We start from the raw sequence: 26,238 nt of genomic DNA, 5'->3' as shown, positions 1-26,238 counted from the left end.
GAGAGAGGGGAACCGGCCAGGCAGAGACAGCAAGGGCAGTTCATTGCTCCAGTGCCTTTCTGTTCACCTTCACACTCCTGGGCCAGACTACACTCCATCATAGGACTTACTGAAGAGATGAGTCTTCAATAAAGACTTAAAGGTTGAGACCGAGTCTGCGTCTCTCACATGGGTAGGCAGACCATTCCATAAAAATGGAGCTCTATAGGAGAAAGCCCTGCCTCCAGCTGTTTGCTTAGAAATTCTAGGGACAGTAAGGAGGCCTGCGTCTTGTGACCGTAGCGTACGTGTAGGTATGTACAGCAGGACCAAATCAGAAAGATAGTGTAATGCTTTGCATGGTATCTATGGGATGGTATCCAGGAAGAGTGTTAGTTGGGTAAAGCATAGTGGCGCGACTACTGCAGAATTCCAGAGACAACATTCCAGCAGCAGAGAACAGTCAATTAGATTGAGAACTGGAGCTGGAGCAAGGCACGGAGATACCAGGGAGACGCAGGCAGGGTGCCTGGCCCTTTTAGATACACGCACGCACGCACGCACGCACGCACGCACACACACGCACACACACACACACACACACACACACACACACACACACACACACACACACACACACCTTCACACACACACACACCTTCAGGTCGTAGGAACATCTTGTGTGGGAGGTAAAAGACAAAGCCTATTATCCCTCTAAGGGCTCAGACACACCAATAGCATTTGCTGGCTGAGAGTAGTTAGCACTTCTGAACGTAATTTGAGATTAGAGTGCCCACCAATTTTACATATAGAATCACATGAAAAATTAAAACGATAGATCCACATTCTGTGAGATGTGTGCGAGCCTTAACATACAATTAAGTGTACATAAACAATCTCCAATCCCACACAGGACAGTTTGTTCACTATCAGCTCAGGGCCATTGCTCTGGGTGTTACTAAACACTGGAACCACCACAGCTCCATCCATAGTAGACAACCCTAACTGAGGTGCTGCCCTACATTAAACATTCCTCTGACTTCCCATCCCCCGCGGACTCTACTGTCCCTGTCTGAGCTTCATACTTCCACATGATTTGCAGGCTGATGGGTTAAAACCACAGACAACCGTACGGCCATCTCTGATAAGGTGTGAGGGAGGTGATGGGTGAGGAATGCATGGGGTAGGGCAAGGGGCAGGGGGAGATGGGAGATTAAACCTGAGAAGATCAATGCCAGGGTTACCCACCATGAGGAATGTCAGGAACAACAAGAGGATGAGGGAAGGAGACAGGGGGAAGGAGACAGAGGAGGATTGGGGGAGAGGGGGAGGAGAAGGGGGAAAATAGGGAGAGTATGTAAGAGAGAGAGACGGGGGGGGCAGAGTGAGCAATGGTTTGGAGTGGTGTATGTGTGAGTGGGAGAGAGTGAAAGAAAAAGAGAGAAAGTGTGTGAGAAAGTTAAAGGGATTTGGGCTGGTCTGTCCTCATGTGTGGTTGGGTAGTGTACACAGGGCTGAGGGGCCAGAGCTGTGCACCTGTCAACTGGAGAGAAGGGGAGATGAGAGGAGAGAAAGAGGAGATGAAAGAGGAGATGACAGACATTCCTTCACCACCGCTGCCATTCCTTAGCCATGCACCCAGCCCTGAGGCACTAACACACAGATAGCTAGCCTGGCAAGCTCCATAGCTACTAATAGGGAACCAGAGATGGCTAAAGCTGAAACAGTCTGGTGATATGACATCATGACTATAAGTATGACTATAGTCTTCTATAGTGACCATGACTTTTAGTGACCATGACCTCCTATGAATGACGCTAACATGACCGTGTTCCAAACCTTTCTGCGGCCCGCAGACTGGAAGCGGTCTCTGACAAGCACTCTCCCACACGCCCCATTTCCTTCTATAGAAACGTAGGATCGCCCCTCGCTTTTCCCCGGGAAGCTCCGGTTGGCCACTTCCTGTGCCGCTCCCAGTCTGTGAATAAACAGAACATTTCTGTGTCTGCGTGTCTCACTGCTTACCCCCCCCCCCCCCCCCACACACACACACACACTGACCCCTTTGCCATGTCTCCTATCTGTGTCTATCTTTCAAACAAACACACACACACACACACACACACACACCAAACTACACCCTTTCCCTTTCCCCCTTTTCTCCAGCTTCTCCCCACTTTGTCTGTTCATCCTCCCATCCGCCATCCCATCCAGGACATGCAAAAAATAACAAAACTACATCCATCCCATCCATCACACAGCGGGGAGCCTAGTACAGGCCTCTCAGCGAGACACATCCAGAGACTGCTTGTGAGTAGCCTCTCCTCCACAATCGCAACCCAGAAAGGGATCTTCAATAACAGGCTGAGTCAAATGGAGACCTGGTGTAGATCTGGAGGTCCTGTTTATTATCTGTAGTGTCAGTGGTGATGTTTCTATACAGTAGCACCTCCAGATAAGCCCTGGGGCTGTAGGGGTCACTGATACCTAATCCGCTTTGATAGCTTCCTCTCAGACCCTAGGTCTGGGGAATGTTTCATGGGGTCCACAAATATGTCACCCACCCCCAAACTACTAACCCAACTCCTCAGCCCCAGATTCACCCCTCCACTTGTCACCCGGGTCATCCTAAGTCAAATCCTTACCTCCATCCCCCTGCCTGATAGAGGTTAAGAAAAAGAGAAGAGGGTGAGATACATAGCGTTCAATAGTTTGAAATCAGCTCAATGTCTCACACATTCTCTCACACATGATCATGTACACACACACACAGACAGAGAGCAGGAGCGGCCCCAGTTGGTACCAGGCTTCTGATAAGGAGGTGTGGAGTGTTCTGTGTCTTGTCACTGAGCCGTAGTGTACCTCCTCCACTCAACTACACTACGAGCTCACACACACACACACACACACACACACACACACACACACACACACACACACACACACACACACACACACACACACACACACACACACACACACACTTTAACTGAAACTATCAAGATATCGCAGGCAGATATCGCCGACTATTTCATAAACGTTGATTTGGAGAATACAGTGTGTAAGTAAAGAAGATTACTTCCTTATAGGTGAAGTTGGGAAGGTCTCTTTCTTCATTTACCTAGTTTATATTGCATGCAATCCTTCGGCTATATGTAAACTAAATATGTAACCTCCTGGATGAAGCACCAGCAGCTTTTGGTACTCAGAAAGGCAGATACACACAGAAGAGTTACTCAATGGAGCACAAATGTCAAGGCAAAAAGGACGTGTTTAGGTTGGAAGAGTCTGTGTGTTGTATAAAAGGTTGTGTTTGATGTGTTGCGGATATCTTAACAAATCGTTACATTCTTGTGTGTCAGGGTGTCTCCCCCTCCATACCAGCCCAGCTCTCCCCCTGACCTGCTCAGGCAGGGTGCAGTGGAGGTGGAATACTTTTAGGAGTACGTAGGCCTCAGATGCTGTCTCCCAACAGGGCTCTGGGATTCATCTACCCATGGAAGGAGAAGGTGGGATCCTTATTTACCCGTGAAGAGAAAAACAAAACACAAGAGTGAAAATTATGTACTTAAGCAAAACTTATCTAATCTCGGTCAGTGTTTTAAAATGATCTCATTTTATGGGCTGATTAATTGAATTTCTATCACCAGTGGATACTCAGTGTTAGTCGGTAACTGAATCAATGTTTTGTTTATTTAGTAAACCTGGGCAACAGTGTCCACCACAACAGCCCATATTCACATGGTTCTACCAGGATCATTCACCTTCAATACACTCAGATGTAACAAATACCTGCAATAAATGTCCTGATAAACGAATCTGTGGTTCCAAACATGGAATTCATCATATAAGGGGGGACCTGGCCTTCAACTTTCTGTGTTCGGCGAGTTCAAGGAGGGGACTCACATGGTAGGAGTGTATGAGGAGAGCACTGTGGTTAAGTGGGGGGTTGTGACGTGGGAGATATTAATGTCGGTGAGGTAAGTGAGAGGGAGACCTAGAGGCACCTCCCACGGTGTCTCTCTGAAGAGACTGAGGAGGTCTAGGAAGATGGAGGGATGTGTAGGGGATGAGGAGGAACGTAGGGGGATGTAGGTGTAAGTCGGACTTAGGGAGTTGTAGCGGCGTTTGGGGTGTAAGGAAGGAAGGAAAAAAAGGAGGTGTAGGAGTACAGATGGAGGAGAGGACTGGGGAGGAGTAGATGGGATGTAAGGGGGAGGTGTACCGAATTGAGAAAGGTTGTAGGAAGGTGTGAGGGAGAGTTTGAGGAGAGAACACGTGCACACATTCCAGGCATGCCCGCTCCATTGTAAGAGGCTAATGAGGCGGATGAGAGCTGCTCCAGGGCGAGAGAGACAAAACCCTCGGAACGCCGTCCGGCACGGTAAAGTGAGCTAACGGGAGAGGAATTCCAAACGCTGGACATGAGAAAGCATGGCTCAGAGCCAGCAGATCGCTCTCTCACACACACATACAACTCATTGTGGTTAAGTAACCATGTCTTTGGAATGTGTATGAGTTCACATCAACTGGGCGGGCACTATCTCTGGGTCGAACTTCCCCTTTGTGACATAGAGATAGATGTTGGTGCCAACAATCACATACATCACTTGGGACAGACACACAGTCACATGGCTAATCTGCCAAACTGATCTTTTGAGAAGTTTTAGAACACAGCTTTTTTCATTTTAATCTAGTTTTAGAAGTAGTTATATATCTGAGTTGGTTTTGGATGCCGACTCAAATAGTATGTCTATAATGCTCCATCAATAGGAGTGGCCAAGTAAAACAGATTAATACATAATGACAGCTGTAATAAACAAAGACGAAATCAATGTCCTAAATGTCCATTGGTGCTCACAGTCCTGGGGCAACTTGGCACTGAAGGGAGCTGAGAGACAAAAATGACAGATCATGGTTAAATGACAGGTCAGTCAGCAGCCCCACTGTGATACCCCTCCCAGCCCTGTGTCTGGCCAGCCTGGTGAGGTGAGGTGCAGCATCAGCCCTCAGTCAGATGATGGTACTGGAGGGTGTAACGTTTGAGGAGTTTAGATCCCTAACACCAACACAGCATTCCTCTGACCAGCTGCTGGTACTAGGGACGATTGGTGGCAGTCACACACCAGCTCCCTCACTCACTCACACATACACAAGCTCTCATAGATTTGTACACGTGTAAAAACACTTGTCGACTCTCTCTGCCACACGTACACACAATCAATCACAAACGAACAAAAGCGCACACAGCGTGTTTGTACCACTCCACACTCATAAACTACACTAAACTCTTAAGTGTTCTTTCAACCAAATAAGTTGTATATTGTTGAAGGTAAATCAATAACCCAGACTGACATGGACCATGGGAGGGAGTACCATTAGCTTTGAAAGCTCCATATCTAAACAGCTTAATAATGACCGACTATTTCAGTACAGAGAAACGCCCAGGAAAACCTCCACACCCCTGATCTTATCTCCTCTAATTTCCCATCACCAGACCAGCCACTGGATCTTATATCAGACATCATGCCTGGGGCCCTTACATCTTTCAAAGACACATGTATTACAAATAGAGATTAATGTAGAAGTTATTCAAGATATTAATTCAATATTGTCTAACACATGAAGCTGCCAGTTGAGGTAAATCAAGTATTTTTGCACAATTGTTTTTTATTAGACTGATCGTTGAAGATGGCATATCAAAAGTGCTTTCAAAGCAATTCCAGGAAAGCCTGTGAATTCCCGTTGCCATGGCTCTGAGTGGAATTAACTCAGCTCTCTCCTTATGGTCAAACAGCCTGGCATGGATCCCCAAATCCAAAAGGCAAACATCGTGGTTATATGCCACTTTCCCAAGCATTATTTGTTGGCAAATATGGTGAATGAATGGAGTACTATAGATATGAATGATTTGGGTAACATGTATTATGTCGTGTGTCTGAATGAAGCATCATGCTAAGAGTCGCTCATGGTAATTTAATGGACTGAATTGGATGACTTAATCAATGCAAAAAGCTCCAGCACGTGTCCTTGTAATTTCCCCTCAAACCGATGTCAGTTACAGTGCCTTGCAAAGGTATTCACGTTTTTCCTATTTTGTTATATTACAACCTGTAATTTAAATTAATTTAATGTACTGGATATACACAAAATAGTCCAAATTGGTGAAGTGAAATGAAAAAAATTACTTGGTGCCTGTATATGTATTCACCCCCTTTGCTATGAAGCCCCTAAATAAGATCTGGTGCAACCAATTACCTTCAGAAGTCACATAATTAGTTAAATAAAGTCAACCTGTGTACAATCTAAGTGTCACATGATCTGTCACGTGATCTCAGTAGATATACACCTGTTCTGAAAGGCCTCAGAGCCTGCAACACCACTAAGCAAGGGGCACCATCAAGCAAATGGCACCATGAAGACCAAGGAGCTCTCCAAACAGGTCAGGGAAAAAGTTGTGGAGAAGTACAGATCGGGGTTGGGTTATAAAAAAAATCTGAAACTTTAAACATCCCATGGAGCACCATTAAATCCAGTATAATTGTTTTTAAAGAATATGGCACCACAACAAACCTGCCAAGAGAGGGCCGCCCACCAAAACTCACAGATCAGGCAAGGAGGGCATTAGTCAGAGAGGCAACAAAGAGACCAAAGATAACCCTGGAGGAGCTGCAAAGCTCCACAGCGGAGATTGGAGTATGTGTCCATAGAACCACTTTAAGCGGTACACTCCACAGAGCTGGGCTTTATGGAAGCATGGCCAGAAAAAAAGCCATTGTTTAAAGAAAAAAAGAAGCAAACACGTTCGGTGTTTGCCAAAAGCATGTGGGAGACTCCCCAAACATATGGAAGAAGGGGTACTCTGGTCAGATGAGACAAAAATTGAGCTTTTTGGCCATCAAGGAAAGCGCTATGTCTGGCGAAAAGCCAACACTTCTCATCACCCCGAGAACATCATCCCCACAGTGAAGCATGGTGGTGGCAGCATCATGCTGTAGGGATGTTTTTCATCAGCAGGGACTGGGAACCTGGTCAGAATTTAAGCAATGATGGATAGCGCTAAATACAGGGTAATTCTTGAGGGAAACCTGTTTCAGTCTTCCAGAGATTTGAGACTGGGACGGAGGTTCACCTTCCAGGAGAACAATGACCCTAAGCATACTGCTAAAGCAACACTCGAGTGGTTTAAGGGGAAAAATTTAAATGCCTTGGAATGGCCTAGTCAAAGCCCAGACCTCAATCCAATTGAGAATCTGTGGTATGACTTAAAGATTGATGTACACCAGGGGAACCCATACAACTTGAAGGAGCTGGAGCAGTTTTGCCTTGAAGAATGGGCAAAAATCCCAGTAGCTAGATGTGCCAGGTTTATAGAGACATACCCCAAGAGGCTTGCAGCTGTAATTCCTGCGAAAGGTGGCTCTACAAAGTATTGACTTTGGGGGGGGGGTAGTTAAAGTGGGGCAAAAAAGTATTTAGTCAGCCACCAATTGTGCAAGTTCTCCCACTTAAAATGATGAGAGAGGTCTGTAATTTTCATCATAGGTACACTTCAACCATGACAGACAAAATTAGAAAAAAAAATCCAGAAAATCACATTGTAGGATTTTTTATGAATTTATTTGCAAATTCTGGTGGAAAATAAGTATTTGGTCAATAACAAAAGTTTATCTCAATACTTTGTTATTTACCCTTTGTTGGCAATGACAGAGGTCAAACGTTTTCTGTAAGTCTTCACAAGGTTTTCACACACTGTTGCTGGTATTTTGGCCCATTCCTCCATGCAGATCTCCTCTAGAGCAGTGATGTTTTGGGGCTGTTGCTGGGCAACACGGACTTTCAACTCCCTCCAAAGATTTTCTATGGGGTTGAGATCTGGAGACTGGCTAGGCCACTCCAGGACCTTGAAATGCTTCTTACGAAGCCACTCCTTCGTTGCCCGGGTGGTGTGTTTGGAATCATTGTCATGCTGAAAGACCCAGCCACGTTTCATCTTCAATGCCCTTGCTGATGGAAGGAGGTTTTCACTCAAAATCTCACGATACATGGCCCCATTCATTCTTTCCTTTACACGGATCAGTCGTCCTGGTCCCTTTGCAGAAAAACAGCCCCAAAGCATGATGTTTCCACCCCCATGCTTCACAGTAGGTATGGTGTTCTTTGGATGCAACTCAGCATTCTTTGTCCTCCAAACACGACGAGTTGGGTTTTTACCAAAAAGTTATATTTTGGTTTCATCTGACCATATGACATTCTCCCAATCTTCTTCTGGATCATCCAAATGCTCTCTAGCAAACTTCAGACGGGCCTGGACATGTACTGGCTTAAGCAGGGGGACACGTCTGGCACTGCAGGATTTGAGTCCCTGGCTGCGTAGTGTGTTACTGATGGTAGGCTTTGTTACTTTGGTCCCAGCTCTCTGCAGGTCATTCACTAGGTCCCCCTGTGTGGTTCTGGGATTTTTGCTCACCGTTCTTGTGATCATTTTGACCCCACAGGGTGAGATCTTGCGTGGAGCCCCAGATCGTGGGAGATTATCAGTGGTCTTGTATGTCTTCCATTTCCTAATAATTGCTCCCACAGTTGATTTCTTCAAACCAAGCTGCTTACCTATTGCAGATTCAGTCTTCCCAGTCTGGTGCAGGTCTACAATTTTGTTTCTGGTGTCCTTTGACATCTCTTTGGTCTTGGCCATAGTGGAGTTTGGAGTGTGACTGTTTGAGGTTGTGGACAGGTGTCTTTTATACTGATAACAAGTTCAAACAGGTGCCATTAATACAGGTAACGAGTGGAGGACAGAGGAGCCTCTTAAAGAAGAAGTTACAGGTCTGTGAGAGCCAGAAATCTTGCTTGTTTGTAGGTGACCAAATACTTATTTTCCTCCATAATTTGCAAATAAATTCATTAAAAATTCTACAATGTGATTTTCTGGATTTCTTTTTCTCATTTTGTCTGTCATAGTTGAAGTGTACCTATGATGAAAATTACAGGCCTCTCTCATCTTTTTAAGTGGGAGAACTTGCACAATTGGTGGCTGACTAAATACTTTTTTTCCCCACTGTATGCCTGCTCAGGTTCTCTTTTTTTGTATTTTTTCTTGTTTGATTCACAGTAAAAAAAAATATTTTCCATCTTCAAAGTCGTAGGCATGTTGTGTAAATCAAATTATACAACCCCCCCAAAAATCTATTTTAATTCCAGGTTGTAAGGCAACAAAATAGGGAAAATGTCAAGAGGGGGAATACTTTCGCAAGCCACTGTATTTGTTGTATCATTGACCATTATTGGAATAAGGCAAACTGAAGGAACATAGTCTTTGGGAGTCGTTTCCTTTGTTCTTCAGTGTTGGTCAGCTTGAGAGTTCTCCCAAAAACGCATTCTATCGGATCTCCCCTTGCCTCGCATGACAAGCTGGAATGGGCAGTGCCATGGGCTTGTGAGTAACAGCTGAACACTTGTAAAGAAGACTGGGGTCTGGACTGGCCACGGGGCTTGCGCTTTGAAAGCACAATACGTTTTCAAGCCACTCGGGGAGAGGGAGCCAGCAACAACGCTACACAATCAGCACAGTCAAGGAGACTTGAGAAAAACTTTCCCCCAAATTCCCGACTCAGAGAGGGGGAGAAAAGAAGGGGAGAAGCACCAAACAAAAGCATTCTTAGCTTTCAGCAAAACAATAACTTTGGGGAAATCATTTACTTCAAATACAAATTCAAGGAGATAGGCGTAACGGAACGGCGTCTCCAGCAAGAATCCGCTACTTGTATTCAACATTCTGATTCGGAATACCTAAAACCACGGATTGAGTGCTGCAGCAACACTGAATGAAACAAAGTTGCGTAAAAAAACAGAATGGAAACGAAAATGCGAATCACGTGGGCACTTCTTCCACTTGGTAAGTGTCTATTCTTTGTATTTTATTTATTTTGATCAAAGTTGGTTTTATTTTTGGGGACCCACAAGACCCCATCACCACCTTTCCTTTATTTGAGCAATTGAAGACATTCAATGACAGAAGTTAACATAGGAGGAGATCACATTTGGTATCATCATTTATCAATTCATAATAAAAGAAAAACAACTAAATAAAACAATGTTGATTGTGAGAGGTGTCTGTGTTTCTCCTCAGCAACAGGTGCGCACATCAATAGTTTACAGTTGATGATGCACGGAAGTTTGTAGCCTAATCTGTAAATCTGTAAAACAAAATGGAATGGAATTCCCATCAAAAATTAAATAGTTTTCGTTATATTCCGTCTATATGATTGACATATTGTCATTTTTTTCAGTCATCGGTGCTAAAAGAACATTTTGCTTGGCAGTAATCCAAAGATACAAAAATATAATTCCTATTAAACCGTTATCTTATTAGCCCTTTATCCCACTAATACTAGTGAGAATCTATACCAGCTGCGCGCTTTCACAACATGCTGCTCTAATTTCGGTATCGAGGAGTGAGTGAGGGGGAGTTGCACTGTAAGTGCGAGGCAGAGACTGGCACCTGAGGGAGTGGCACCGGGGAGTCAGGGCCAGGGCCGCGCAGCTGAAACATCTGCCCCCTCTTCACGCCCGGGTCCTCTCCTCTCACACTGTGCTCAAGAGCCGGGAGGCCGGGAGGGAGACAACGGGACCGCATAATGAAGTGCCCTCGTGACTCGCTCGAGACTACCCTCATGCCAAATGGTGAGGCGGAGTGTTATTCCTTAATTACGCGCAGGTCGCACCTGCCTCTTGCCACTATAAATTCATGAAAAGTAGAGGAGGCTTTTGTTTTTTTGTCGCCGAGCAAAAACAGACTGGATGTTCACGGTCAGCCCTTTCCCAAAACCTTTTTAGACCACATAATTAGTTAGGCCTAAAACTAACTTGACAAGCATTATTGCCAAGCATATAGGCACTAATAAAAATAATGTCCTCCTTGGATACAAATCAACCTCCAATACCATTTGATAGAACACAAACCATTAATTTATGATGTATAATAAAACATTTTCAATCTGCAAACGAACCATAGTGCTTTTAAAAAGAAAAGGTCAAATATCCCAGACCAGATCCTTCCAGAGTCTACCCCACACACACCACTTCCCAGTCCCTTTCATCCTCTATTTGGGGACATGAAGGTCATGTCATGTGTTTTCCTAAAAGGTAAACCCAGCCAGGATCTCTGTTATGATCGGGATGCGGCTTGGCACCCACGGCTATCCTCCCTAGGCCTAGCCTATGGGAGAGCGCTAGTGGAGAACAATAGATAGGAAAACTCCTTTAACAACATCCCTGTTCCTAAGGAAGGTGTGGCACCAGATTCCCATCCTGAGAGGAGACGGCCATGAGCTCCCTCCGTCTCCTCACGCGCACACACAGCCTGGTTCACTCAAATGCAAGGACAGGGAGACGGAGTCCTCACTCCTTCACTCCCCTGGAAATTCACCTCATAAAAGTGAGGGGAAACAGGACATTCAACAGGCTGTGCATCTGCAATGACACTCCATTGCCTCTATAGAGCATACTTTTTGACATGAGCCATATGGGCCCTGCAAAAGTAGTGCATTGTAATGTGGCCAGGGCCCATTACAGCGCTGGTCAATAGTGTATAGGGTGCCATTTCAGAGGCAGCCAGGGGATTTAGATCCACTATTGACAATCAGGGGATTTAGATCCACTATTGACAATCAGGGGATTTAGATCCACTATTGACAATCAGGGGATTTAGATCCACTATTGACAATCAGGGGATTTAGATCCACTATTGACAATCAGGGGATTTAGATCCACTATTTACAATCAGGGGATTTAGATCCACTATTGACAATCAGGGGATTTAGATCCACTATTGACAATCAGGGGATTTAGATCCACTATTGACAATCAGGGGATTTAGATCCACTATTGACAATCAGGGGATTTAGATCCACTATTGACATTCAAGGGATTTAGATCCACTATTGACAATCAGGGGATTTAGATCCACTATTGACATTCAGGGGATTTAGATCCACTATTGACATTCAGGGGATTTAGATCCACTATTGACAATCAGGGGATTTAGATCCACTATTGACAATCAGGGGATTGGGGTTTTAACAGCAGTTTTGGGGAACAGTACAGGAGAGGAAGGCTTCCAGTTCCTCGAGGCAGTAAGTGTAGTAAAGCCTTGTGATTCATCACTGTCTGATGTGGATGATAAAGCACCACCACACCCTCCACCTCTATCTTCACCCCAGAGCAGCCTACACTCCTACATGTCCAGGCCATGTGGACATTAATCAGGCCAGTGGCTGGCACCATGCATCACGGACCTTCACTCGGCTCCCGTCCTCCATTCTACCGCCTCCCTGCTTCATCTCTCTCTCATATCACACACACATGTACAAGGTCTCTCCCTCCCACCTTCACTCTCTCCTCACACTCTTTTCTCTGCCATGGCTGGGAACTCCCTTCTACTTTACCTCTAAGAAAACAAGAGAGTGGATGTTTCCTAATAAGAGCCAAGCAAACAAAACGTGTGTGTGTGTGTCAAAGAGTCCAGCCCAATTTTAAAAAAATACTTAGGTAGTCGACAAAGTTCCGGATGTCTCTTTAAATGTAGTGCCTATTAATATAGACCACATGGAACATTCAATGAATTAGATTTTTACTATGAATAAAGACTTGCTAAAGTATCAAAATTCTGCATTTTGACATGTCCCTCAGTACACCCTCTGTGACAACATTTCTCCAAGCTTTGTGACACTTTATTTGGATAGTCCATCTGTAACATTTCCACTATCTACTAACCTGTAACCCCAATCCTAACCCTAACCCTTATTCTAAAGCTAACCCTCACCTTAACAAGCAGTTGCAAACCAACAGATGATTTATTGATAGTATGACCATCTGTAGAGAATCTACAGATGGAGTCACACTCTATTTGGATAGTCCAAGTTTTCACCATTATTGTGAAACGCTAGTTATTTTGTTGCGTTGATAAAATCATTCCTGAAGAGGATTATTTCTTCATGTGATTAGTGATTCATTTTAAGGGGATAAAACCTGTCCCTCATTTTAAGGTCAGCCCTGTTACGTGAACTAAAGTCTCGTTTTAATATGGTGAAACTATTCCTTTGTAAAAAAAAATCGAAATAAACATGAGTAAAATCATAGTGTATAAGCAAGTGAGCTGGTTCTACTCTTTTTGTCCATTTTCTGGTGGAAAAACTTAGCGTGTCGAGCATAACATGTCTACCCTGTTACCCGTAGATAGACCGGCTAGAATTTAACAACCCTGTCACAAGGGGATTTATGGCTGATTTATGACAGAATCGTCAACCCTGTTAATTTATTTGTCACTTAGTAGTTATTCTAGATATTTTTTTATTGAACTTCTTGAGATGAAAAAAAATAATCTTTATTAAGTTGCTGTTCATGACAGAATGTTAGATTAGGTGAAATCAAACTTTTTTTCATTCACTAAGTTACACTCCCCAAAAGGGACTCATTTCATGGAATGACCCAGACCTCTATAGACGAAAGTCCTGTAGAAGTGCTGGACCATATGTGCACACCACAGCTCAACATAGACACAAACACACCCATCACCCTGGCATCACAGCACTAGGAATGTGGCTGTGTTTGGGTGTGTGAACCCACACCGTGTGGCAGCTGATTATCTTTATCATGTCAGTTATGCTGTGTAGTCACAGACAGTTAAATAAAGGTTAAATAAAAAAATAAAAAATACGATTTACACCCTCAGACAGAGACCAACACCCCTTTTCCACCCTCACTCTCCTCTACCCACCTCCCCTATTCCCCATTCCCGCTTTCTCCCTTTTATTCATACAGTGATTTTACATTCACAGCCCCTCTCCTTAACGGAGGAGCCTATTGGATGAGTACTGTGTAAAGACGGCCTCCCTCCTCCTCTCTTCATCTCCCCTTTCCTCCCCCAGTTCCAATTCTGAATTAGCCCTCTCAATGGGACAACACCCCAGGAAGGCGGGGGACTACTGGGCTCCTAAAAAGCTTGGGCCGCAGCAGGGGGCCGGGGGTGAGGGAGTAACCCCCCTGGCAGAGCCACACGCGGGGGAAGCCAGGCTTTTGTGTGGGCCGTCACCCACTTAACAGGGTGACTTTGTGTGTCCGGGGCTGGAGAGGGATAGCTACATTTATTTATTTACTCCCCTGCCTCTGGCAGCGCATGGTGGATGTTCACGCTCAGACGCACATAAATCTGGCCTTATTATGGGATGGCCTGGCTGGCACACATACAGGGACAGAGATGAATACACACACAGCTAGACAGGATCACATACCCATGCCAGAACACAAGTGGACCGGCAGACACACACCCTTAGGACTCAGCATTAAGAAAGGCTCTTTTTATTTTTAAGATGTCCACTGCTGGTGTCCAGGCTGGTTGCCATAAGCCTCTGCTCCCCTCCCTCTATCAGTAGTCTGTGTGGGGCCCGGAGGTTATTCTTACAATATGGCTGGCAGGAAGGCAGGATAATTCAACAAGTCTCCACCCTCCAGGCCAATTGTCATTCTGCTTTAACTGTGTACGGATTGAGGCTATCACGCTAAACATGATTGTGCTTGACGCCCGCCAGGACCCAACAACAGGACCCCTGTGGGGAGGGCAGGGGAGAGGGAGACACCCCTCTGACCCCATTACTGACTCGTTAGTCACAGTGGGACAGGCCAAGCCATAACACTGTCACAGGCATGAGTTAGGAACATAAACACGGGTGAAGTTGGAGAATTCAGCCCTATCGTAAATGGCATTTAGAGGCCTTATCATCATCTTGTTGCATTTCCATCTTGAAGATCTGGAAGTAACTGACTGTATTTTCCTGGGTTTCTGTTAGTCTTGAGTCAGAGCAGGGTGTGTTTCATGCTTTCTGTGTTTAAGTCATGTACACACGTGAAGAATGTCACACTGCTTGCTTAGCGAGAACCACTTCTTCTTGATTCAGCTCAAACCGAGGCTCGAACCCACGACCTCTGCCTTGCTAGCACACGTGACCACCCTCCTGAAGTGTCTTACCAGTCGGCGCTGCGTGAAAAACTAGCTATTTGTGGCGCAAGTGGGGAAACTTCAGGTTGAGGAGGGAGTTTCACACATTTACATTTTAGTCATTAGGCAGACACTCTTAACCAGAGCGAGTGCTTACTTTTATTTTATTCGTACTGGTCCCCCATGGGATTCAAACCCACAACCCTGGCGTTGCAAGCGCCAAGCTCTACCAACTGAGCCACACATCCCCATGTGCTACACACCCACACAGTGAGAGAGCAAAGAAGCCCATATCTTATTGCATAACAGAGTCAACAGGGAGGACCTTGGGGTCGGTTCTCACACCCTCTGACTACCGTCTGGCCCTGAGAGGGTCCGGGACACCGGGTCGCACCCCGTGGGAGAGAGACAGGCCACTGTAGCAGTAGACCAAACATAACTGGACCCAATGACCTAGCGATCCATCTTAATAACAGCCTGGTGGAGGAAGAGGCTAATAAGACCTGGCTGCAGGTCAGTCTGTGTTGGCCCAGTTATGCTGTGTAGTCACAGACAGACATCCAATACTCATGGGAATAGTAATGTAATCCTACTGTGGTATATAGGAACCTGCTCTGGTGTGCTCTATGAGTTACAACAAGGAGGATTCATTCCCGATTCACTACTAAGCATCATGGCTACTAGCTAGGGACCCTATAGCAGAGGAAAGGGAAGCTATGGAGATGGGAACCTTCCATTCCATCTCCTGCCCCCCACCCCCTCCCAGAGAAAGGAGGACATATCTTAAAGAATGAGTGTTTTTGGAGAGACTACAGGTGCTATCCGTGTGTGTGTGTGAGTGAGTGTGTGTTTGTGGGAGGGTTGGAATGTCTCTGAGGTAAAAACAGCCCCAGCTAACAATGTCAGGATCAGGGTTGCTGCTGTCACCTGTTAAGAAACAGACACCCGGGTGACAGGCGGGGTCAAAGAGGGTCATCCCAAAATATGACATCACAGCTAGAGGAGGTAGAGGAGGGGGGAAAAGTGGAGCAGACAGATAGAGACACACTTCTCACAACAACACAGAGTCTCAGAGGCAGAACACTGTGTGGAAATCACAGGAGCAGTACACCAGTCCCAGGTCAAATACATACTGTACACCGAATATCTGCATGAGTAGTACAGTCTACTCTCAAGACATTGCATAGTGTATGTCAGAAATGAACTGTATCACTCCTGATTTACACATTTTCAAAAGCTGTCTAAAAATGTAGCAAAGAAATACTGTCTGTAAAACATTTATTTTTCATTGTCATTCAGTCCTACTGGGAAACTTCCACCTGTTAGACGACAATGTTGAAGTAGCCTCCTTTCTCGAGCTACCCAGCCTGGTCTCATAGACCAGACGTAACATAGTAAATATAAATTCAGGACACTGAAATTAGTATGATATGGTAAGTTAGGTATGGTTACATAAGACAGAAGGTTACATAAAGCAAAAATGAGAGGAGGGAGGTTGGTCGTTTTAGCATTTTAGCTAATTAGCAAATGTTCAACTACTTACTACTTTTTAGCTACTTTGCAACTACGTAGCATGTTCGTTAACCCTGCCCCTAGCCCTTTTGGCTAACTTTTACCCTAACCTTAACCCTTTATCCTAAATTCGTAACATATTGTACGTTTACAAATCGCAAATCGTAACATTTACAAATCGTAATTCGTAACATATCATACTAAATGGAGTGTCTTGGATTTACGTAAAGAATAATACAAAATGCTCTGAGACCAGGTTGAGCCACCAGGGGCATTACCAATGCTGTAGCGACCTCCTTTCACTAGCTACCAGGTGACATTACCAATGCTGTAGCGACCTCCTTTCACTAGCTACCAGGTGACATTACCAATGCTGTAGCGACCTCCTTTCACTAGCTACCAGGTGACATTACCAATGCTGTAGCGACCTCCTTTCACTAGCTACCAGGTGACATTACCAATGCTGTAGCGACCTCCTTTCACTAGCTACCAGGTGACATTACCAATGCTGTAGCGACCTCCTTTCACTAGCTACCAGGTGACATTACCAATGCTGTAGCGACCTCCTTTCACTAGCTACCAGGTGACATTACCAATGCTGTAGCGACCTCCTTTCACTAGCTACCAGGTGACATTACCAATGCTGTAGCGACCTCCTTTCACTAGCTACCAGGTGACATTACCAATGCTGTAGCGACCTCCTTTCACTAGCTACCAGGTGACATTACCAATGCTGAAGCAGCCCCCTTTACTAGCTACCAGGGGACATTACCAGGAGTGTAAACAAACAGGCTGGGCCCGGGGGGGGGGGGGGGGTTCAGAGTTTCCACCTCCTACAGAGCTGTCTGTGTCTCTGGCTTCTCTCCTCATAGTGACTACTAAGCTGCTTAATGGAGCCTGATAACAATTGGAGTGTTTGCAGTTTGGGATGGCAGCCACTGCGTAGGCTACCTGTCAAAGAGGAGAGATGGAGACAACAATGTTTTACCTCTCCCCTCCTCCACCACCCCTCTAAAACAGACACTGATAAGAGGCTGTTTTAGACAATGTCCTCGTTGCCCCCGACAACCACTATTAATCACCATGACAACCCACCACGTCTGGATTTACATCTTTACATCCTGGGAGAGCATCTTTTTAACGGGCTGGTCAACAGGAGGGGCCCTACTCAATAACACACATACAATACAATGACTATCAGAGTGTGAAAATATGTATTGATATGGAGATTGACAATCTGGTTGGAATGTTGTAAGGGTGATTCAAGTAGTATAGAGACCTTGTTATGAGGTTGGATTGAATAGAGTTGATTAGAGCCCCCACATTTCTTTATTCTACAGTGCACATGTGGAGTGGGAGGTGAGAGTGTTCGTGTATGGTTTATGTGTGGGTGTGTATGTACAGTATGTCCACTACCTGTATTGTAAGCCTGTGTTTGTGGATGTAACCTTGGGAGGAATATCCAATTATTGAGCACTGTTTTAAAAACAATGTCGTCCTATGTGTATAGATTTAGGGCTGCACAATATCTGAAAAACATTTTTTTAATTGTGATTTTATTTTAACCAAATATTGCGATTTGACTTGCAATATACAGGTAACTGCTGGGCCACTACCAGCCAGAACAGCTTCAATGTGCCTTAGTATATATTCTACAAGTGTGTCGTACTTCATTGGAGGGATGCAACACCATTCTTCCACAAGAAATTTCATCATTTGGTGTTTTGTTGGTGGTGGAAAACATTCTCAGGCACCACTCCAGAATCTGCCATAACGGTTTAATTGGGTTGAGATCTGGTGATTGAGACACACACACACACACACACACACACACACACACACACGCACACACACACACACACACACCCCCTATGCTCCTTTGAGACCCCTCTTTCAAAGTCACAGATCTTTTCTTTTAACCACGGTAGCCAAAATAATGGGCAACTGGACATTTTCATACATCACCCCAAATACTGTCTATTATATTGACAACATATTCGAGTGACCCCTCTAACAATGGAAATACATGTTCCCAAAGATAAGACAGGCAGGAGGAGATGAGATCAGGTGGGACCATTCCAGCTAATGAGCGGGCAGATACGCGTGTGAAAAACAGGCCACAGAGGTATTTAGAGGACTAATCTTTGTATCTGTGCAATTATAGCGTTATTACTCAGTACTTTGTTGAAGCACCTTTGGCAGTGATTAAAGCCTCGAGTCTTCTTGGGTATGACGCTACAAGCTTGGCACACCTGTATTTAGGGAGTTTCTCCCATTATTCTCTGCAGATCCTCTCAAGCTCTGTCAGGTTGGATGGGGAGCGTCGCTGCACAGCTATTTTCAGGTCTCTCCTGAGATGTTCGATTGGGTTCAAGTCCGGGCTCTGGCTGGGCCACTCAAGGACATTCAGGGACTTGTCCCGAAGCCACTCCTGTGTTGTCTTGGCTGCGTGCTAAAGGTCGTTGTCCTGTTGGAAGGTGAACCTTCACCCCAGTCTGAAGTCCTGAGTGTTCTGGAGCAGATCTCTTTGTACTTTGCTCCGTTCATCTTTCAGTCCCTGCCGTCGATAAACATCCCCACAGCATGACGCTGCCACCACCATGCTTCACCGTAGTGATGGTGCCAGGTTTCCTCCAGAAGTGACGCTTGGCATTCAGGCCAAAGAGTTCAATCATGGTTTCATCAGACCAGAGAATCTCATTTCTCATGATCTGAGAGGTTGGCAAACTTTTGGCAAACTCCAAGAGGGCTGTCATGTGCATTTTACTGAGGAGTGGCTTCCGTCTGGCCACTCTACCATAAAGGCCTGATTGGTGGAGTGCTGCGGAGATGGTTGTCCTTCTGGAAGGTTCTCCCATCTCCACAGAGGAATTCTGGAGTTCTATCAGTGACCATCGGTTGCTTGGTCACCTCCCTTACCAAGGCCTTTCTCCCCCGATTTCTCAGTTTGGCCAGGAGGCCAGCTCTAGGAAGAGTCTTGGTGGTTCCAAACTTCTTCCATTTAAGAATTATGGAGGCCACTGTGTTCTTGGGGACCTTCAATGTTGCAGAAATGTTTTGGTACCCTTCCCCAGATCTGTTTCTCGACACAATCCTGTCTCAGAACTCTACGGACAATTCCTTCGACCTCATGGCTTGGTATTTGCTGTGACATGCACTGTCAAATGTGGGACCTTATATAGACAGGTGTGTGCCTTTCCAAATCATGTCCAATCAAAAGAATTCCAATCAATAGACTCCAATCAAGTTGTAGAAACATTTTAAGGATGATCAATGGAAAAAGGATGCACCTGAGTTCAATTTCGATTCTTATAGGAAAGGGACTGAATACTTATGTTTTTTATTTGTAATTTGCAAAAATGTCTAAAAAACAGTTTTCTCTTTGTCATTATGGAGTATTGTGTGTAGATGAATGAGGGGGGAAAATTATTTTATCCATTTTAGAATAAGGCTCTAACATAACAAAAGTCTGAATACTTTCTGAATGCACTGTATCTCTATGACAACAGACACAACTCAGATAAAAACATTTTTGTTGTTTTTTGCCGAAATGCCACATTTATCAGTGCATTTGTAACAATCTAACAATTACAAAACTTTTATTAGATTAAATAACCCTCACGTATCACATTACAATGACATTTTTTGTTGATAAAATTCAACACACTCTCACTGACCTCCATTCAAAAAATTACTCAATTCGTGGGCTTATTTTCACGGACAGATTTTGGGTGGAGTAAAATCTTCCTCTCTGATGACCCTAAGCATGATGGGATGTTATTTGCTTAATTAACTCAGGAACCACACCTGTGTGGAAGCACCTGCTTTGCATATACTTTGTATCGGTCATTTACTCAAGTGTTTCCTTTATTTTGGAAGTTACCTGTAGATCAAAACACTTGGGTGAGCTGTTGGAATCCTAGAAACAGAATGATTTATATTAAATAGCAAAAAAGTGTCATCGTTGTCTGGAACAATCTGTTGACTGCATTTGACCTAACAGAACAGCATGCAAATTTATAGTGACTCTAAAGAGGAGGAGCTGCGCTGCTTGATGGGGCGGGGCTTGAGCGTGTGTGAACCGGCCACAAGTAAACTATAAAAACGGACGCTACACAGGCTGAGCGGCGTTTCAAAATATTTTATGCGATATGAATCTTCTTGCGACATGAATATTGCGCGACAATATTGCGATTTTGATGTGAATTAGATTAATTATGCAACCCTATATGAATTGACAGCATATGTAGCCTTTGAAATGTATGCTATTTATAGTGCAGTGTGTTAGTAATGTAGGTATACGGCCTGATATATGAACATGTGAGATAAGAGAGGTATGAGTGTTTTTAGTGTGTGACTGTGCACCCACGTATGTGCGGGACTGAGTATGAGGAAGCAAGTAGTTGTCATAATGCTATGGCGGTACGTGTATGTGGGTTGAGGGAGGGGATCCTATAGAAGCCATTGTTCTAAATCCCTAGGGTCCCAGCCTAAGAACGTGGTCCAGGATTGTTCACGGTGCGCTGGGGCAAGCCCATAGGTTGGGTGTGGAGCATCCTGTCCTGTTAACTATGAATAGAGAAACAGAGAGAGAATGACTACTGTACAGCTGTCTGTAGAGAAGGAAATGAAACACAGCAGGTTTACACAGAGTTCACCACAGAGCCTCCTCAATATCTCATCACTGATATTCTCTTAGAAATACAAGATGTTTATAAAACTGTATGCAACTCACAGGGATGATGGACCAAGTTCTAGAGACTAGAATGGCATTATTTCCATTTAAGTTGATCTAAGTAAATTACATTTAGTTAGGCCTATGTAATATTTACTTCAGATTAAACAGTTAATGCTGTTTTGTGTTTGTTCACTCCAGGTCTTCTACTTCACTGTACTGATGCTAATCCAACGCAACTACCCTCATCCTCTTCATATATAGCCTCGATCACCACCACAATTACAGCTGGCGTCACAGCCACCCCGTCACCGATATCAACTCAGAAGGTGACTAGTGTAGCCTCTAACACCGCCACAATTACAGCTGGCGTCACAGCCACCCCGTCACCGATATCAATTCAGAAGGTGACTAGTGTAGCCTCTAACACCGCCACAATCACGACAGCCGGCTTCACAGCCACCCCGTCACCGATATCAACTCAGAAGGTGACTAGTGTAGCCTCTAACACCGCCACAATTACAGCTGGCGTCACAGCCACCCCGTCACCGATATCAATTCAGAAGGTGACTAGTGTAGCCTCTAACACCGCCACAATCATGACAGCCGGCTTCACAGCAGCCACCAACTCCCCAACTCACAAGATGACTAGTGTAGCCTCTAACACCGCCACAATCACAACATCCGGCGTCACACCCGGGGCCAGCATTGTTACTGCCACGGATACTGCTGGAATGGGGGCTTCTGGGTCCTCAGGAACCCTCACTCAGACCCCCCCGGACACTACAGGTGAGGGTCTATCTCCCAACACCATTTCACCTCAAAACACCTATCACTGACCCAGCATAGAGTTTGGCTGTAGTCTCAAAGGAATTAGACTCAAAACCCTAAAAGCTGAGCAGTTCTTATCACATGCGGTCATGTGTGATTACATGATGGAAGTGAGAGAACACTCAACAGACAAAATTGTCCATTCTCTTATTTATGCCTCTTGAAGAAGTCACACAGGTTTCAACTACAACATCGGTGGGCCCAACCCCATGGCCAGCATCGTCCTCTCCCTCCCATCCCCCCTCCACATCCAGCCCTGTGGGTTCAGGCAGTAGTCTTGCTACCACCACGACCAGCACACAGGAAAGGATGGTGTCTACAACCATGGCTGAGACCACAACTCCTCCCAAGAGCTTTACGGTATGACAGAAAGAGTTTAACATAAAAGACTTGTCAGTCTGATTCAAGAAAAATCTTCTGAATCATAACGCACACAAATATGACCTTAACTTTGTCTTTTTTTCTGCTTTTTATAGTTTGTCAAGTCCCAAAGACATGGAGAGGTAAGGGTTTCTCCTTTCTACTGTCATCCTAGATTTGCTTACGAGTTTAGGTCTGCATTTACATTTGGTTTCAAATTACAAATGTAATGACAAATCCTCAGTTGCAGTTTGAACCATCTTACAGAGTGGTCATCAAAGACCAGGATGGTGAAAGCCTTCTCTGACCTCTACCCTTCCCCTGGTCCTATAGATGGGTTAGCTGACAACGTCATGAAAACAATGTGCACGCTGAGGCAGAATTCTGCGTGTTGTTGTGATTCTAGATGGCCAATTGGCTAGCAACAATGACAAGCTGCCATGTGGGGATTCGTAGGTGGCGCGTTTCAGCTCGTTGTATCTTGTTATTGATACCATGATACCATTTTGAGGTATTTTGACTGATATAATTTCTATGCTAATATGGCAAAAATCCACTAGCTAGCTAACCAACAACTGTAACAATGTATTTGAAAGACAACAAGTGCTCATTGTGCAAATGATTTATGTTTCCAATAAACATTTGGAGACAGAGTTAACATGTCAAAAATGTAAGTAAACCATCTGTTTTGCCCCATAGTTGCGCACGCTTCTATTTTGTTGCTAAAAAACCAACCCGTCTATTCTCAACACAGAGCGTCACTCTTGTTTCCAAAGCCAGGACAGGAAGTAGTGGAAGCAGAGCATTATATTATTAAAACAGGATTCCGCAGGCATTGGGTGGAAAAAGTGTCTTAGTGGGAAACCTTCCTGCCTTTCGCTGGTTTCCGTTTTTCCCACACCTCTCTCGCGTTCTTCCTCGCTCTCATTCTCCCTTGCTTTCTATGAACAGCTGCTCTGCTTCAGAAAGGCCAAGAATAACTGACACTTCACTGCACGGGAAACGCTGACATCTCACCTTTGACCTTTCCCTCGACTCACCAAAACCAGCATTGTTGTGATGGTTGTAATGATATCATGGTGAAATGACATCAGCTCAGCAATTGCCACTCTCTAGATAGAGATTCACTAAACAAGGCTTGTTGATTGTTTTTTGTCCCGTTCATAAACGATGAAAACATTTGGTGCACCTTGATGGAGCCTTACAAACGTGTTTATTTCTCTCATCAGAATCATGAGAGGAAGGACCTGGAGAAGCTGTGTCGACAGCTGATGTCTCAGATGCATGACGCTAACTGTACTCTGACTGTGAGAGAGAACAACGGACACACTACCTTTGACAGCGTGGTAATGACCGGCAAAGGTATGTAAACTACCCAGTCCCCACGATTCAGACACTTCCAAAGCAATGAAATAGAGCATACCTAACGCACCCTGTTTCCTAATGCTAGTCTTAGTTGTATGAATTGTGTTTTTAAATGCATACTATTTGACAGGGTTTGAGCCAATTGCTGTCAAGGTCAAGTACCAGTGAACTGTTGTAAATGAAAGTTTATTTTGATTTCTTTTAGTGGACAACTCTGTCGTCCAGCAATACTATGAGGAAATCACCAGAGTAAGTCTTATTAACATTGTGAACTACATATTTCCCTGAATGTCATTATAAACTGGCTACTAGAGAACATGTAAAGGTTGTATTTGGAGGGAGGCGTGTCAGAGTGGGTCTTTATTTACTTTTTCATCTATTCTGTCAGAAACCAAGCGACAACATGACCCTGATTGCCATCTTGGCATCCTGCGGAGCTCTGCTGGCCATGATTGTAGGCCTCGCCATCTACGCCTCATACCACCGCAAGTCCTATCGGAAGAACCTCCAAGTAAACAATTAGAAAATCAAACTACTCTACAATCAATAATGTCTGTCTGTGATATGTCCACATTCTTCCTAAAACACTTACTAATAATAGTTGAGCTATGCTTTCAGAGGGCCCTCACCCGAAATCTCCCCTTATCTTCTCTCAACAGCAACACCTGACGGAGGAGCTGCAGACGGTGGAGGATGGTTACCATGACAACCCCACGTTGGAGGTGATGGAGGTGCAGCCGGAGATGCAGGAGAAGAAGGTGGCCCTGAACGGAGAGTTCAACGACAGCTGGATTGTCCCCATCGGCAGCCTGCTCAAAGAGGACATGCCAGACGAGGAGGACACTCACCTGTAGAGGGGGACTGGAACAGACAGGGGTGCTACTATATTCCCTCGACCAACTGACTCTCCCTTCCCTGCACCGTTACAAGGGCCCTGTTTAGTAGAGAGTTCTAGCTCCAAAAGTTGCAGGTAGAAATGTATTCTATATAGAATGCATACAACTTTAAATAATGGGATTTGGGAATTGCACAATTGTGACAGTTCTATGCAATGCATTTCTATCCGCAACACTTTTAATGTTCCTCCCCACTGAACCAGACCCAAGGCAACGACACAGACGCCACCTGACAAATCTGGAAAAAATAAATACCCAGATGACAGGTTCTGGAAACCCATCCCGACTGTCAGAGTCCCATCGCTGTGGCCATGGAAAAGTAACAGGCCATTTAGTGGATACTACACCAAGCAACATTGTGTCTAGTTTTAGGGGATATTCAATATTTGGGAAATGTAACTCAAACATACACAATCCCATTTTAAGAGCCATTGAGTGTTTAAGGTACTTGATGTACCGCTACATAGTTATTGATTTAATTGGGAAAACCAAACACTCAAACCACCAATATTTCAGGGTGGAGTTTATGAAGTGGTCTAACTAAAACCTGCATGTTTTTTATGCTGTAATCAATGTAATCCCCAAAAGTGCATTCAATTGTACACTTGAGCACCTGTACATAGTATTTTCATATATTTTCAGAGAAAATGGAAACTGAAACTTTGTAAACTGTAACACTGCCTTTATGGTTAAATCTCAATAGTATTGATTTAGAGAAAATGACCTCAGGATAAAGTGAAATAATCATCCTGGTGAATGAATTAAACTACTAGTGAATCTCAGCTCTGACGACCTGGCAGTGGCTGCTGTATAGAAGCCATATACTGGTTCAACTGAGCAACGTGAACCACACTAATGAAACAACGGGCTCCATGGAGACACTGCTGGGACGGGAGCGTCTACAGATTTGAAGGGGAAAAACACTAAATAGTTGTTTGAAAATTCAAAAGAACTTGACCTAGGACCAGTTTTCTGGACATAGATAAAGCCGAACCTTGGACTTAAGAGCCCTTTCAACTATGCTTTTTAGTCTAGGACTGGGGTTGCTCTGTATCAGGGAAGCTGGCCCCTAAAGATACATATTTTCTTGTTTGCTGATGTGGAAGGTTATGCGGTAATTTGTTAATTCAACACCAGGGATGACTTGTTACATAGGCCTCTGCACATTTTCTTTCTTGTTCATTACATTTCTATTCAGTTGATTTGACGAAAAAGGGCATTTAAATATCCATGTGATTATCTGGCTAAATGTATTCCAATTCATGTATGATTCACATGGACACAATAATTCCCAATTATATTTAAGCTGTAAAATCAACCAACACAAAACAATCCACCACTTACTCCACACACTGTGTAGTTTGTCATTAGTTGTGTACAGTCGCTCACTCCTATTTTATTTCTTTTTACACCAAAGTATTTAGCAGTTATTGTATGTATTTATGGTTTGTTTGCTGATGAAGCCAAACAACAGGGGGTCTGACACACTGGAAGCTGCGCCTCGTCTATCATGACCAGGGCAGCCATGTTTTCTTATATCAATAAAGATTTGCCAATTAAACACACTTATTTCAAACAGGTGTTGTATTTGTAACTTTTCACCAATGGTAAATGGATGAAACAAT

The 26,238-nt window shown here is 44.5% G+C and overlaps 1 protein-coding gene across 1 annotated transcript; it reads left to right on the top strand.

Moving 5' to 3' along the window:
- The first annotated feature begins 9,349 nt into the window (after positions 1 to 9,349).
- On the top strand, positions 9,350 to 26,178 carry podxl (podocalyxin-like). Its single transcript, XM_055905974.1, has 8 exons — positions 9,350 to 9,874; positions 21,363 to 21,950; positions 22,159 to 22,352; positions 22,469 to 22,495; positions 23,582 to 23,714; positions 23,923 to 23,966; positions 24,106 to 24,228; positions 24,377 to 26,178. The coding sequence occupies exons 1-8, from the start codon at positions 9,832 to 9,834 to the stop codon at positions 24,569 to 24,571; spliced, it is 1,347 nt and encodes a 448-aa protein (XP_055761949.1). The 5' UTR covers positions 9,350 to 9,831; the 3' UTR covers positions 24,572 to 26,178.
- Positions 26,179 to 26,238: the final 60 nt, after the last annotated feature.

This window comes from Salvelinus fontinalis, chromosome 39 (genome assembly GCF_029448725.1).
Source record: "Salvelinus fontinalis isolate EN_2023a chromosome 39, ASM2944872v1, whole genome shotgun sequence".
NCBI lineage: Eukaryota > Metazoa > Chordata > Actinopteri > Salmoniformes > Salmonidae > Salvelinus > Salvelinus fontinalis.
The sequence above is the reverse complement of the archived record's forward strand: the minus strand, read 5'-3'. Positions and strand labels throughout refer to the sequence as shown.

What these genes read in the sequence shown, in the direction of transcription:
- podxl (XM_055905974.1), top strand. Translation starts at nt 9,832, where the DNA reads ATGGAAACGAAAATGCGAATCACGTGGGCACTTCTTCCACTTG. An exon ending in CTCCTCCCAAGAGCTTTACG is followed by an intron (nt 22,353 to 22,468) that starts GTATGACAGAAA and finishes TGCTTTTTATAG; the next exon opens with TTTGTCAAGTCCCAAAGACA. An exon ending in CGTGGTAATGACCGGCAAAG is followed by an intron (nt 23,715 to 23,922) that starts GTATGTAAACTA and finishes GATTTCTTTTAG; the next exon opens with TGGACAACTCTGTCGTCCAG.